We start from the raw sequence: 14,657 nt of genomic DNA on the forward strand, positions 1-14,657 counted from the left end.
CCTTGGCTGTGAGCCTGCCCTCTCCTTGGTTCTCTTCTCTTCCTCATTCCACCTTCCTGATCTTAATAGTCCTTAGACCTAGAAAAGTGAAGGTGGGTAGGAGTAGAAGGAAGGAAACTGAGGGTCCTAAGGAATTCTAAGTAATGGGTTTTGTGGTGACTTGGATCTTTACAGGAATGAAAACTAAGCCCAGAGAGATTAGTTGAATTGCCCAAGGTCACACAAAAAGAACCACCAGGTCTCCTTCAGCTTTCTTAGAGATGGATGGGTCACATTAAACCACATTAAACCCCAGTGCCTGCTCGAGCGTCCTAAGGATTTAGAACTGGAGATACTGGGTTCAAGTGTCTGCTGGTCATCACTTGCCAAGTGATCTCTCTTGCAGAAGCTTCCTAACCTCTTTAAACTTCAGTGTCCCCAGCTCTAAAATGAGAATGATCACACCTGACCCTCAGATGAAATCATGTGAGCTTCATAAACCATAACCTGTGGCACAAGTATGAATATTGATGTTTTATTCATTTTTGAGTGCATGTGGAGTGAGGCTCCCTCAACCCAGCTGCAGAATTGTTTCCTTTGGAAATGGACCCAGGACTTACAGCTACTGTCTTTCTCAGTCAAACTTTGCCATGGGCAGGCTGCCCTCCACCTATAGGAAGTGCTACATGTTGGACTTTGGACTGGCCCGACAGTACACCAACACCACAGGGGATGTACGGCCTGTGAGTACCACCCTCACAAATCCATGCCTACCTGACCATGGCTATCAGGACAGTGGATGACTTCCCACCCCAGCCCCCAATCTGGGGACCCCTCACAGAAGGTTTCCCTTTATCGACTTTTCTTGCAGCTGCCTAAGCAGATCTGGCCTTGTGTTCAACATCAACATCATCTAACTCTGGGGTCCCTCCTCAAGCTGTCCCCACTCTCCCTTAGTCTAGGCTCTTAGTGGCTGCCTGGCCTACTTTTATGCCCACTCTGGGTCAGGAATTTAGGAATGGGAGGTAGGAGAATATGTCACAAGGTTGGGAGGTCAGATCTAACCTGCCCAGGTCAACATGGCAGGGATAGTTGTGGGTCAGGGTGGGCAGAGTCAGGTTTGATTAGTAGGGTTGGGAGGTGGCTGAGGCCTCTGGGCAGTGGATGAGGTTTGGTATTCTCTTCTCTGTAGCCTCGGAATGTGGCTGGGTTTCGAGGGACCGTTCGCTATGCCTCAGTCAATGCCCACAAGAACCGGGTGAGTGGCAGAACCGAGATTGAGGGATATAGGGGCAGAATGGCACAGATTATGGGCCGAGTATGCAACTGGGGAAGAGGGTAGGCAGGTGATACCAAATGGGGAGAGGACTATGGGATGGGAATTGAAATCTGCCACCCCAGAGGCATTGCCTTAGAAGAAGCCTCCACTGTTGACTCCCCTTGACTTCACCTTCTCCCTTTATTCTGAAATCCCATCCTCTTTTCCCTTCACCCATCACTGTGGGTACATAGACCAAAGTCATTTGAACTGTGGGATTTTGTGTGACTTGGGGGATTAAGGAAAGAGACATGACTTCAGGGAGACTCTACTTCTGCCCATAGGGCCCTAGGCATCAGGCCTTCCTGACAGATGCCCCTCAGAAAAGAGCCATTCCCCCATTCCCAGTGAAGGAGTTGAGAACATGTGGGCGACCCCTTTCCCTTGCCTCCCAGGAGATGGGCCGCCATGATGACCTGTGGTCCCTCTTCTACATGCTGGTGGAGTTTGCAGTGGGCCAGCTGCCATGGAGGAAGATCAAGGACAAGGTGAGGCCCAGATAGCCAGTCTGAGGGGGGTGAGGGGCTGTGGATATGGCTGGGCTCCATCTCCCCATGCCCTCTGCCTCCAGGAGCAGGTGGGAATGATCAAGGAGAAGTATGAGCACCGAATGCTGCTGAAACACATGCCTTCAGAATTCCACCTCTTCCTGGACCACATCGCCAGCCTTGACTACTTCACCAAGCCCGATTACCAGGTGAGCACCTCCACCTCCTTCCCTGGGCACCTTCTCCAGCAGCGCCCACTCCTGCCAAGGCCTGTGCCCCTGCTGACTGGGCAAGGAGCTCTTGTGCTCTTTTGAAGAGCGGCCATTGCTACAATCTCATCAGAGCCCTCTTCCTAGTGCTTTCCTGGCATTAACACATTTGAGCTTGAATATCAGCTTTGTAGGGAAGTGAGTGTTACTGATTATTCCAACACTTAGCAGTCAGTAAAACCAAGTGCTTTCAAATGCTTTACACCAGGACGCCTAGTGGGATGACTGTCCTATTTCATAGATGAGGAAACTGAGTCCCAATACCATGGTTAGGAGCAGAACAGGACTCAGACAGGTGTGTCAACCACTGTGTCTAGTAACATTGTGTGTAGAAGGGAGCTCAGAAGGATGCGCCCTAAGGGTGGAGGAGCTCAGGGGGCATCAGGGAGATGGTACACAAGGAGGCAGATCTGTGTGGTGGGTGGGTCTGGGAAAGAAGGGAGGACCATTGGTCCTGTGTTGAACTGGTGGGAATGGCAGAGGAGGCTGAAGTGGTCATCAGAGGCCACATTTTGAAAGATTTCGGAGTCCTGGTGCGGTGCTGCGGCTTAATGCGTTGGACTGTAAAGTCGGTTTGAACCTCATGGTCAGTGGTTCAAACTCACTAGTTGCTTCTCGGAAATCCTATACAGAATTGCTAGGAATAGAAATTGACTCCACAACAACAATAGGTCCATCCAATGAGGTTTAAACTGAGATGATCATTTTCCTGCTGACTTGCATATCCAATGCATGTTTTCATTTAAAATCAATGTGTCCTTCTCCTTCCAATGCCCCCTCCAGGACCACCTCTGTCCTGGAAGTCCCCTCTCCCCCCTGCAATTCCAGCAACTGCCCCTTCCTTCTGGCTAGCCACAGGATCACCTCTCTGTCCTCCCACCAACCCCTTCCCACAGTTGATCATGTCGGTGTTTGAGAACAGCATGAAGGAGCGGGGCATCGCTGAGAATGAGGCCTTTGACTGGGAGAAGGCAGGCACTGACGCCCTCCTGTCCACAAGCACGTCTACTCCACCACAGCAGAACACACGGCAAACGGCAGCCATGTTTGGGTGAGTCTCTGGAGGAAGTGATGAGCAGATGGGGTGGCCTGCTGCCTCTGCCTAGAGCTGTCAGTGGGAGAAACCATCCCTCTCCTCTTCTTACCTGGCCAGCCCTGCCTAGCTCTCCAATGCTGGGTGCTTAGCAGTAGGTTTCTTGAACTTCAGGAAGTTCTACCACATCTCCTTCCTCAATCAAGACAGAGTGGGTATCCTCATTTACAGTTTTTGATCTTACTAAAGTCCCCTTGGCTGGTGGGGCAGGCCTTAGGACACCTTCCCTTCCTTCCCTCCTGGCCTCTCCAGGGTGGTCAATGTAACACCGGTGCCGGGGGACCTTCTCCGGGAGAACACAGAGGACGTGCTGCAAGGCGAGCACCTGAGCGACCAGGAGAATGCACCCCCAATCTTGCCTGGGCGGCCCCCCGAAGGACTGGGCTCAGGCCCTCACCTTACACCCCATCCCGGGGGTCCTGAAGCCGATGTCTGGGAGGAGACAGATGTCAACCGGAACAAGCTCCGCATCAACATTGGCAAAGTAATGCAGTCAGGGAGAGGGGTGGGGCTCCCCGAAACCCCAACCCTTGGCCCCACTTGGCTCTGCCTGAGCGCCTGCCCCATCTGTATGCTCATTTACCTGGCTTCTGTTTGCTGGTCCCTTCCACCACCCTGGCCCTGCCCCTCCTCAGAATCATCCTCATCCTTCCTCTGTCTCCTTCATCTTGAGAAAATCCCCTGACCCTACCTTGTCAGCCTCAGCTCATGGTACTCCTCTTCTGCAGACCCCCTGTGTAGTGGAGGAGGAGCAGAGCCGAGGTATGGGGGTTCCAAGCTCCCCTGTGCGTGCTCCCCCAGACTCGCCGACAACCCCAGTCCGTTCTCTGCGCTACCGGAGGGTCAACAGTCCTGAGTCGGAAAGGCTGTCCACTGCAGACGGGCGGGTGGAACTGCATGAGAGGAGGTGGGTCCAGCCAGGGGCATGGTCAGGGTTCCACATCCTTCTACCTTCACATGGCTGGCCTGGGGGCAGGTCAGATGTGAGACGGTGATGGTAAGAAGCCTGGGAAGTATAGAGGGGGTTACACTTGGGCCTGGGTTAAACTTGGTTGGGGTCAGTGCCAAGGTCTGAGAGAGGTTGAGGGATCCAGAGAGGTTCCAGCTCATGAATGGGTGGAGGAGGCCCAGGCAATGGGGTTGGGGGGGACAAGCTGGGTCCTCAGACTTGGGGGTAGAGGATGGTTCGGGAGATGTGTGTAACTCTGTAGGATAAGCACTGGACTGCTAACTGCAAGGTTGACAGATCAAGTCATGGGAGGAAGCTTTGGAAAAGCTATGCATCAGAATCAACTCAGTGGCAGTTGTTAAGTGCCATTGAGTCGATTCCAACCAATAGGGACGCTGTATAGGGTTTCCAAGGAGCAGCTGGTGATCTTGAACCACCGAATTTGCAGTTCAAATAACTTTGCATTCTGACGCATTAGCCCAAAGCACCACACCAGGACTCAGTGGCAGTAGGTTTAGTTTTTTTGGTGCTTCAAAAACCTGTTTTCCTGTTGTTGTTAAGTGCCTTCAAATCACTTCCAACTCATAGCAACGCTATACCTATATAGGGTTTCTGAGAAATGGTTGGTGGATTTGAACCACTGACCTTTTGGCTAGCAGTCCAGTGCTTATCCTACAGCCCCAGAACTCCCAAGAGCAGCTGAGCTAGGATCCCCTCAGCTTTGGGCAAAGGAACCTGGGAGAAGGGCTCAGGGCACTGCTTAGCTGGAGAAGGAGACAGACCATGTTGGAGGCTCAGGAATGAGGGAGAAGAAACCATCAGGAATCTGGTTGGTGGGAGAGTGTGTTGGAGAGTTTAGAGCCAGTGAGTGTTTAGCATCAGATGATGGGGGTGGGGCACTACTTGGAGTAGAGTGAGAGGGTGGCTGGTTGATCTTGAATGGTGGGTAGCAGGCAGGCGCCAGGTCAGATACCCTTTTCAACTACTGGTGGGTGTGAGAACGCTGGGAGATGTTCACTTCCTCTTGTGGCCTCTAGGTGGAGCTTCACCCCACAGCAGGGCTGGGCCTTCTCTGCACCAGGAAAGCAAGCGGTCTGCCACCCAGCCCTGGAGATCATTTCTCTGTACCCTTTCAGTGTGTCTCCTCATGTCCCCCTCAGACTCTGTCTACTGGATATAGCCCAGATTACACCTCCCCTCTGAATTGGGTCATACTGCAGGGTGGGAGATGCCCAAGGTAGGGGGGCCCTTCACTAGGCCCTGCCCTCGGGGAAGCTGGCCGCTCTCGTATACCCTTACAAGAACGGTTTGACTTGCCCAGAGACCAGAAGACCAAATTTTCATCCCTGGTAGCCATGAGTCCCTTAGCACCGAGGGTCTGGAGACAGTGAGAAATTAAGAAGTCTGGAGAGCATACAAGGGGAAAATAGACGTGGAAAATGCCCTGAACAGAAAATCCTAAGGACTGTTCACTTTTAGGAGTCCTGGTGTGGTGCTGTGGGTTAATGCACAAACTGTAATGCCATTTGAACTGCAAGGTCGGCAGTTCAAGCTCACCAGCTGTTCTTTGGAAACCCTATACAGGGTTGCTGTGGGTCGGAGTCGACTCGATGGCACTTAACAACAACAAGATAATTAGTTTGGCTCAGAGTGAACCCTTGGTTCAGGAATAATGAGAACTGGAAGGGGCCAAAGAGATTTTTTGGGGGAAACAGAAGGCCCCCACCTCTCCCCAAAATCAGCTGCCATTGAGTTTACTCTATATGTGTCAGAGTAGAGTTGAGCTGCATAGGGTTTTCAATGGCTGGTTTTTGGATGTAGATCACCAGTTTTTTTGTCTGAGGTAACTATGGGTGGCTAGTACCTCCAATCTTTCACTTAGCAGCTGAGTATGTTAACCTTTGCACCACTCAGAGACTCCCCCTGATCTCATAAACCCATTGTCCTAGAGTTGATTCTTTACTCATAGCGACGCTATTGTTATGTTGTTGTTGTTATGTGCTGTGGAGTCGGTTCCGACTCATAGCGACCCTGTACAGGGTTTCCAAGGCTGTAAATCTTTACGGGAGCAGAAAGCCTCATCTTTCTCCCACGGAACAGCTGGTAGTTTTGAACTGCTGACCCTGAGGTTAGCAGCCCAATTCGTAACCACTACACTACCAGAGTGACGCTATAGGACAGAATAAAATTGCACCCATAGGAATTCCAAGACTGTTTGAACTGCAAGGTTGGTGGTTCAAGCTCACCACTTACTCCTTGGAAACCCTGTACAGGGTCACTATGAGTCAGAACCGACTCGATGGCACTTAACAACAACAGTCTTTACAAAAGCACACTGCTACATCTTTCTCTTGTGGAACTGTACAAAAAAGTTTAGACATGCTTTAGGATACTTGGGAGCAGGAGAAATCATACAGTGGATGGGACGTAGACTTCCCATTCCTACTCCGTCTTCAATTCGCCCCATACTCTGTCCTCAGGCACCCTCTCCTTTGTGTCCATTAAAACAAATTCTCTTAGGAAAGAAAATGATACTAGCCATTTGCATGGGAGTATAAAGAAGAGGGAGTCCTGGTGTGGCGCTGCGGGTTATGTGCTGGACAGCAAGGTCGGTTTGAACTGCAAGGTCAGTGGTTCAAACTCACCAGCTGCTCCTTGGAAATCTTATACAGGGTCACTATCAGTTGGAGCCAACTCAATGGCACTTAATAACAGAAGAGATCCTGGTAACACAGTGGTTAAGCTGTTAACTGAAAAGTTATCAATTCTGTAGGAGGAAAATATGGCAGTTTGCTTTTTGCATTGAGTCCTGGTATAGCACTGTAGGATAAACACTGGGCTGCTAACTGCAAGGTCAGTGGTTCAAACCCACCAGCTACTCCTCAGAAACTCTATACTGGGTCACTGTGAGTCAGAACCAACTCTAAGGCACTTAACAACAATATAAATATAGACCTTAGACATTCTCTGTCAGGGATAGCTTTATTTTAAGTCATATTAACAAATCAACAGATATACTATATAGAATCAGATTTGGCAAGTCCCATATTGTGACACTGTAGGATCAGCACTAGACTGTGTACCACAAGGTCAGCAGTTCAAACCCACCAGCTGTTCCTTGGAAACAGGGTTGCTATGAGTCAGAACTGACTCAGCAGCAACTTAACAACAACAATAATGTAAGATTGGGCATTACATGTTAAGAAAAGTCCCACAGGTGGTTCTGATCTGCATCCCTCCCTGCTGGAGGTGAAGAGCTATTAACTCATGGGCTTGGTGTCTATGTCTCAGGAGGTGACACGACTCCAGGTGGTGAACCCCAATGGTTGTCTATGAGGGTACCCTGGCATTCAGGAGAGGACACCTTTTCCTTGTGTAGCATCCTCTGCCTGCAGTACCCTCCCTTTGGGGCTGGTGTTATCCGCAGCTGAGAACCTCTGCAAATAATGTGAGATTCACAACAGAGACCAGAGAGATGTCCCAATGCAGGATCAGCAGTCTGGAAACAGACAGGCTCTCTGCTGTGTGATGAAGGGGGCACGGGTTCCAGAGAGGATGATTTAACCCCTCCATCATGGATGGAAAGTTCCCTACAGGAGGTGACATCTGAGTTGATCTGACAGCAAAAGCTGGAGTGGCAGCACAGCCATCAAGGCTCGGAGGTGTGGAGGTGGGTGTTGGCTAGTTAGCGATGTTGTGTATTGTCAAGTCAATTCTGACTCATAAGAATTTCCTAGGCTGTAATCTTTATAGGAAGGAATCCTGGTAGCGTAGCGGATTATGAACGGGGCTGCTAACCAAAATATCAGTAGTTTCGAATCTCTCACAGGAGAAAGGTGAGGTTTTCTGATCCTGTAAAGATTTTCAGCCTTGGAAACCCTATACAGGGTCGCTATGAGTCAGGACTGATTCAGTAGTACACAACTACCACCACCACCAATCTTTATAGGAGCAGGTCTTTTCTCCCATAATGCATCTGGGGGTTTGAACTGCCAATCTTTCGGTTAGCAGCTAAATGCCTTAGAGCTCCTTGCGGGCTGACTAGGGGAATGGAGAAACTGGGTGTTAGTGAGGCAGAGAGGGGCCTTGTGGACTTTGTCCTTGGCACAGGGACAAAGCTCCTTAGGGCTTCTGAGACTATATAGATCTTTATGGGATGACACTGCGTAGTCTTTCTCCCCCCGGGATGGCTGGTGGGTTTCAACTGCTGACCTTGCAGTTAGCAGCCCAACACTAAATCCACTACATCACCTGGATTCCTTTCCTTGGGCATAGGAATCGGATTTTGTTTTCTGCGTCTTTGTATTCCTGGAACATGGTAAGTAGACAAGCGTTTGTTGAATGAATGAAGGAAGGAATGACTAGGGAATGAGGTTGGAAAGGGTACAACCCAAGAGGTGACTAGGCTTGGCCCAGGTGGGGGTTGGGAGTGCTGTGGTCAGGAGGCTTCAGGTGTTATGTTATATGTACTGGACTATCTGCTTGGGGTCCTTGGGGGTCCAGAGAAGCTGGGCACTGAGCCCCACGTGGGCTGGCTTGCAGGTCACGGATGGATCTACCCGGCTCACCCTCACGCCAGGCCTGCTCCTCGCAGCCGGCCCAGATGCTGTCAGTGGACACAGGCCATGCCGACCGGCAGGCCAGTGGTCGCATGGACGTGTCAGCCTCCGTGGAGCAGGAGGCCCTGAGCAATGCCTTCCGCTCGGTGCCACTGGCCGAGGAGGAGGACTTCGACAGCAAGGAGTGGGTCATCATTGACAAGGAGACAGAGCTCAAGGACTTCCCCCCGGGGGCTGAGCCCAGCACATCAGGCACCACTGACGAGGAGCCAGAGGAGCTGCGGCCGCTGCCTGAGGAGGCCGAGGAGCGGCGGCGGCTGGGGGCTGAGCCAGCCATGCGGCCTCGGGGACGCAGCATGCAGACACTGGCCGAGGAGGACCCTCAGCACATGTCACCCCAGCCCCCACCGCCTCAGCTGAGCCAGACTGATGGCCGGTCAGAGACATCGCAGCCCCCCACGCCCGGCAGCCCTTCTCACTCACCCCTGCACTCGGGACCCCGCCCTCGACGGAGAGAGTCAGATCCCACGGGCCCACAGAGACAGGTAAGGCTGGACTTGTACCCTACCCCCACCCCAACACTTGGTGTGCTCCAGACAAGTGACCCATCAGTTGCAGGATGTGATCAAGGGAGACCAGCTTAAGAGTCAGAAACCATGATTGGGGGCCAGGCCCGACTTCCCAGAGGAAGTGTCCTCCAAGTTCTGAATTGAGTCTTGAGTTAGGATAATGCTAACAGGTGACAAAGAGGGAAAAGAGCATCCCAGGCCAGGCGACAGCACATGAAAGGGCCTGCAGGTGGCAGTGAAGCGCTGTGGCAGGAGAGGGGCCGCCTAGCGAGCAAGGTCACGGCCCCAACAGGGAGGGTCTGGGGGTTAAGTTAAGGAATTGGGGCTTGCTCTGCAGGCATGGTGAGCCCTGGGCTTTAAGCAGGGGTGCGAATGATGACTTTTGTATTTTTGAATGGTCACTTGCGCTGTGGTGTGGAAGTGGACTGACTGGAGGGGTGGGAAGATCACTGGGTGGCCTGTGCTGGGCGCCAATCAGTAAACTGTTCTGGTGACCTGGACCAGGGCTGTGGCGATGGGGCAGAGTGGGCCGAGTCTAGAGATGTTGGAGAGAGGCACAAGGGGCTGGGATGGAGCGGAGGAGGGGCTCTAGGTATATTCTGGTGCCGTCCCTGAGCGTTTTGAAGGGAGGACAGATTCTGATGTGACACAATAACCTGGACATGCCAGTGGGGTGTCCTTGTGGAGGCATCTGAGGCTCAGGAGAGAGATCTTGGTAGGAGATATGGATTTTGGGGTCCTGGCAGCCACAGGAGTGGGTGATGTCACCCAAGGGGTTTATGTCGGGTGAAGGCAGAATCTAGGAGACACATATGAGGGGGGATGAGAGGCAAAGAAGGCCTTGAACAACCGTGACTGAGAAGAAGGGCTGGCACCAGGTCACACAAGGCCCCCGGAGTCAGGGGGAGGAGAGGGTTGATGTGAGAAATGGCTATCATCGTGGGCGAGATTCGGAGGAATGGGTGTAATGTCCACAGAGGAATGGGGGTGGGTTGGATTGGCTGGGTGAGGGGAGCAGGCTCATGGAAGGAGCGGACAGGGAGAATGGGGGGAGCAAGAGAGGTTCTAGACTGGGCATAGGAGTGAGGTGTGTTAGCGTCCGGGGAGTGGTCAGCCTGCTGTGGGGTGCTATCTTTTTATATGGGAGGACTGAGGGACGAGGCTGGGAGGGCAGAGAGGGCCCAGATCATGGGTTCAGAGCATCTCTTATGGTATTTCGGTTCTTTTCCTTTGACAAGCATAGGGATGTCAGGATAGGTAGGCAGCCACTGGCCTGACCTGGCTTCTCTCTGTGGGGGAAGGCTGACCTCTGACCTGGGAAGTGGGCACTACCTCTCTCCTGTGTGTTGGATGGTGCTTATGATTTCACAGATAGGCTTAGGAGAGCCCAAGATGTAATGCTGGAAGGGACTCCCGGGCTGTGCCGCGCTCTACTGGATCCTCCAGGTGGTCCTGGAAAGGGCCAAGGTACAGGGCTAGGATAGGCCCTGCCCAGAAGCCCTGTCTTGGGGAAGGGCAGCTCTGGACAGTGTGTGACTTCAGACCCCAGTTATGCCATCTAGAAAAGAGGACCTTGGAACCATGATCCTGGGGAGTATGTGTCTTAGCCTTGCTCAGGGCACTAGGAGCCTTGGGGGCTCAAAAAGTTGGGATCATGGGCCCTCCCACAGAGATGAGGTAGCTGACCTGATTTGGAAGCTCAGCCCTGGTAGAGTGTTGCTGACCTGGACCATGTCCCACTGGGGCCAGTACTGGGTAAGCAAGAGAAAGAGAAAGATATCTTTGGGGTTCCTTCACCCCCCCTTTCATTCAAAAATTCCCTTAGTCATCAACTCTTACTGGACAGTGACTACGCACCAGGTACCAGACATCAGAGACTGTGTGCACATTAGGTCGTGCCTGCACGCTGTGCAGAATCTAGTAAGGGAGGCAGATAGTGGTGGCGTGGGCTGGAAAGAAAGCCCAGAGTTAAAGTCAGGATCTGGGTTCTGGGTCACTGTGGCCAGTCACTACCCCTCTTTGTGCCTCAGAGTGACGGAGCTGAGGTTTTTTTTCACTTTCAGATTCCACATTAGGGGTGAGGAGAGAGATTTGGAGAAATAGGCACACTAGGTTTATTGTACCTGATCTCAGCATCCCAGAAATAGATGAGTCCTATGTCCCTGCAGAGCTAGGGATTTGTGAGCCTCAGTTTCCCTGTTGTGTACAGAAAGGTGGTGGGGTTAGCATTTTCCAACTGTGTGTGTACATTTCTGTCTACATTTAGTTTGAGTGTGTGCATCGATGTGTGACTGTATCCATATATGTGCATCTGTATGGAGCATTCAGTGGGTCTACAGTGGGTCTACAAGTGTATAGAGAACCACAGAATCCTAGGAATGTCAGAGCTGGGAAGATAGCAGCAATGACAGCAATCACTATAATGATAATGACAAGAGCTAGTGCATTTTGGGACTTATTGCATACCAGGAACTGCTCTGAGCATTTGATGTATTGTTATTATTATTTTTGTATAGTCCTCATAGGAGCACGATGAATGGGCATTTTCTATTTAAAAGGTAAAAAGATATTGTGGCTCAAAGAAGCTAGGTCTCTAGCCAAAACTTGAATCCAGGCACCTGGTCTCAGGGTTTGCTCTCTGACCTACACTGTTTGAAGCCTGTGTGTTTAGTAGAGGAGTAAACACAGATCAGAGCTAGCAGATAAATGTGCAGGGTCATGGAGAGTCTGAGCTGGTGTCTGTGTGTGCCTGTAGGTAAATACATGGGTGCTTTACTGGGAATTTCTGGACACTGGAGAGGTCAAGGCATGAGAGGAGGGAGAAATGGGCTGGCATATTTTCCCTTCTTTCTCAGGGCCGGACTGGAAAGAGTCTTGCACCCAGCCAGGAATGAGGTACAATTTGGCTACAAATGGGAGCCCCAGCTTGGTGAATGCTCCACACCCCTATTCCAGGGATGATCAGGTTATATGGCTCAGGGTAGGCAGGAAGTCTCTCAGAGGACCCCACCAGTCCCCAGCCACCATTCTGCGATCAATCCCCACCTAGACTTTACTGTCCGTTAAGAATCTGCTGTGTGAATATCCTCATAACAGCATCCGTTACAAATATAAGCACTAGCAAGTCTGTCATCCACACTCCCAGAGAGCAGACTAGTGTGGGACGAGGCATAATTTTAAAGCATCCATTGTTCTTTTGTGTACACAATGCAGTACACTTTTTTTCTCTTCACACACACCTCATTTTATTCTCAAGGGAATTTAAGGCAAAAATGAGAAGTGGCTGAGAAAGCTAGGGCAGAGGTAAAGCCAAGAATAGGGTGTGTGATTTGGGGGCGGGATGTTTGCCATCTTTTGCTGATTGTCTCAGGCTGATAGAATAGCAGGTCAGCCTGGATGGACGTTTGCTTGGCAGCTAGCAAAGCATTTCCCTGCCACATGCTGGACAGTGTGCTGGGGCCTGGGGAACAAAGATGAATAAGACTTCTCAGTCTGAGCCACAGGAAGATAACAGAGAACTCTGTTATTATCTGCTCCAGGAGCAGGGAGCTTGCCTGGGAAACTGGGTGGTCTCCCAGTGGTGATAGTTCAGCAGGGTATTGAGGACAAGCAGATGATCACAAATGGTGCCTGTGCTGAAGAGCAGCGACATGCCATGATTAAACGTCAGCCTCGGAAAGTCTCCTGGCAACTGCCCAAACTCTTACAGTTCAAGCCACTTACATATGCTGTGAGAGGAGACTCTGAGTACCTGGGTCCCTCGGGGTCTTTGGGTGGGCCTCGGTTCCCTGGTCACTAATCCAGACAAAACCAGCTCATAAGGACTGGGGGGGGATGCTTGTCCTTACATTGGCCAAAAAGAAGTTGGAAGGGAGAACAAGGTAGAGGCAAAGACAATCCTGTTAGGATATCCTCTTGCCTGTCCGCTCTGCTGGATGGTCTCTGTGGGGCCCCGTGTGTCCTCATCCAACGTCAGCAAGAGGATTATGGAGCTGAACATCCTGGGCACCCCAGCAGCTAGACCAGGCAGACCCCACTGTCCCATTAAGTCATTTAAACTGGCCTCAGTCCTGCAGGAGTTAAGGTTTGGAATGGGAAAGGTTTGTAGACACTCAAGCCATCATTCCATCCCCACATGCCTGGGACACCTCCCCCTTTGCCTTGGAGGGCAGGATTCTGCCTGACAGGGAGATACTACATACCCCAGGCCACTTCACAGACAGCCTCCTGGCTTAGCCTTCTAGTGGGCAGGAGAAAGACACTTCCAAGCAGCTGCTAACTGAAAGGCTAGCAGTTCAAACCCACCAGTAGCTTCACGGATTAAAGACCTGGGGTTCTGCTCCTGTAAAGATTACAGTTTAGAAAAAAAAAAACCCTGTCACATGGGGTTGAAATCGACTCAGCAGCACCTAACAATAACATGTACAAGCATTTACTCCATGGCAGGCACTGTTCTAAGCATGCTGCATAGGATAACATCTCCTCCTCATAACAACCTGAGTTTGGTACCCTAATTATACCCATTTTACATAGAAGAAAATTGAGGCACAGACCAAAACAAACAAACCCACAAATTCATTGCTGTGAAGTAGATTCTGACTCACAGAAGCCCTATAGGACAAAATAGAACTGCCCCATTGTTACATTTCCCTGGTCCCCCTCTCTCAGGAGTCTGAAGAATCAGTTTCAATGAGTGCTGTTTCTCCATTACACGCATACAATAGACATTCCCTCAAAAGCAGTTTATTGCAAAGCGAAAGGACACTTCAAAGACTCTGTGAGTGAAGACCCTGTGGGATTAGGGAACCTGGATTAACTACAGTTTTCTCTTCCTGGTCTCAGATGCCCTCCCTCAGGGGCAGGTCTGATGCTGCCCCTCACTGACTATGTCTTAATAAAGGGAAGGAATAATTATTTGATTTTTAGTAAAAGGGGTTCAGACTTCTTGGAAATGGAGTGCTACCCCCTTCTCCTGATCTCCACCTAGTAAGGGAGGTTCCAGGTCAAAAGGGTGGACAGGAGCCAATGCAGGAGAGGTCCAGGGGTCCTAATCCGTCCTTGACACCATGGAGTTACCACATTTCTTTCTCCCAGACAGAGGCACAGTGAGGTTATGTAACTGGTTCAAGTTCATCCAGGTAGTAAGTGGTGGAACAGTCTGACTCCAGAGCTGGGCCCTGAGGCCCTGGCATAGCCCTGTGTTGGTGCCAAGGCAGTTGGTGTTCTCTAGACCTGATGAGGAACATGCCATGCACATCTGCCAACACATGGCAAGGAACAGTTACAGAGTGACTTCCTGAGGGGCAGGGGTCCCCAGCCCAGAGTGAACCCCGTCTAGGTAGGGCTGGCTAAATGTAAACTTCCTGGAGGAGGTGAGTGACCATGGTCTCTGCAAGGAGACCATGACTGAGGAGTGCCAGAGAGGAGGAGAGG

General features: G+C 51.2%; 1 protein-coding gene across 1 annotated transcript in view; it reads left to right on the plus strand.

Moving 5' to 3' along the window:
• TTBK1 (tau tubulin kinase 1) overlaps positions 1-14,657 on the plus strand; it is a 39,166-nt gene that overhangs the window by 8,330 nt on the left and 16,179 nt on the right. Inside the window, exons 5-12 of the mRNA XM_006860598.1 lie at positions 618-722; positions 1,172-1,237; positions 1,693-1,785; positions 1,869-1,994; positions 2,951-3,105; positions 3,400-3,631; positions 3,876-4,054; positions 8,639-9,200. Of these exons, the coding sequence (XP_006860660.1) occupies positions 618-722; positions 1,172-1,237; positions 1,693-1,785; positions 1,869-1,994; positions 2,951-3,105; positions 3,400-3,631; positions 3,876-4,054; positions 8,639-9,200 (1,518 nt within the window). The remainder of the gene's footprint in view (positions 1-617; positions 723-1,171; positions 1,238-1,692; positions 1,786-1,868; positions 1,995-2,950; positions 3,106-3,399; positions 3,632-3,875; positions 4,055-8,638; positions 9,201-14,657) is intronic.

The sequence above is a fragment of the Chrysochloris asiatica genome, unplaced genomic scaffold (genome assembly GCF_000296735.1).
Source record: "Chrysochloris asiatica unplaced genomic scaffold, ChrAsi1.0 scaffold00038, whole genome shotgun sequence".
Taxonomy (NCBI): domain Eukaryota; kingdom Metazoa; phylum Chordata; class Mammalia; order Afrosoricida; family Chrysochloridae; genus Chrysochloris; species Chrysochloris asiatica.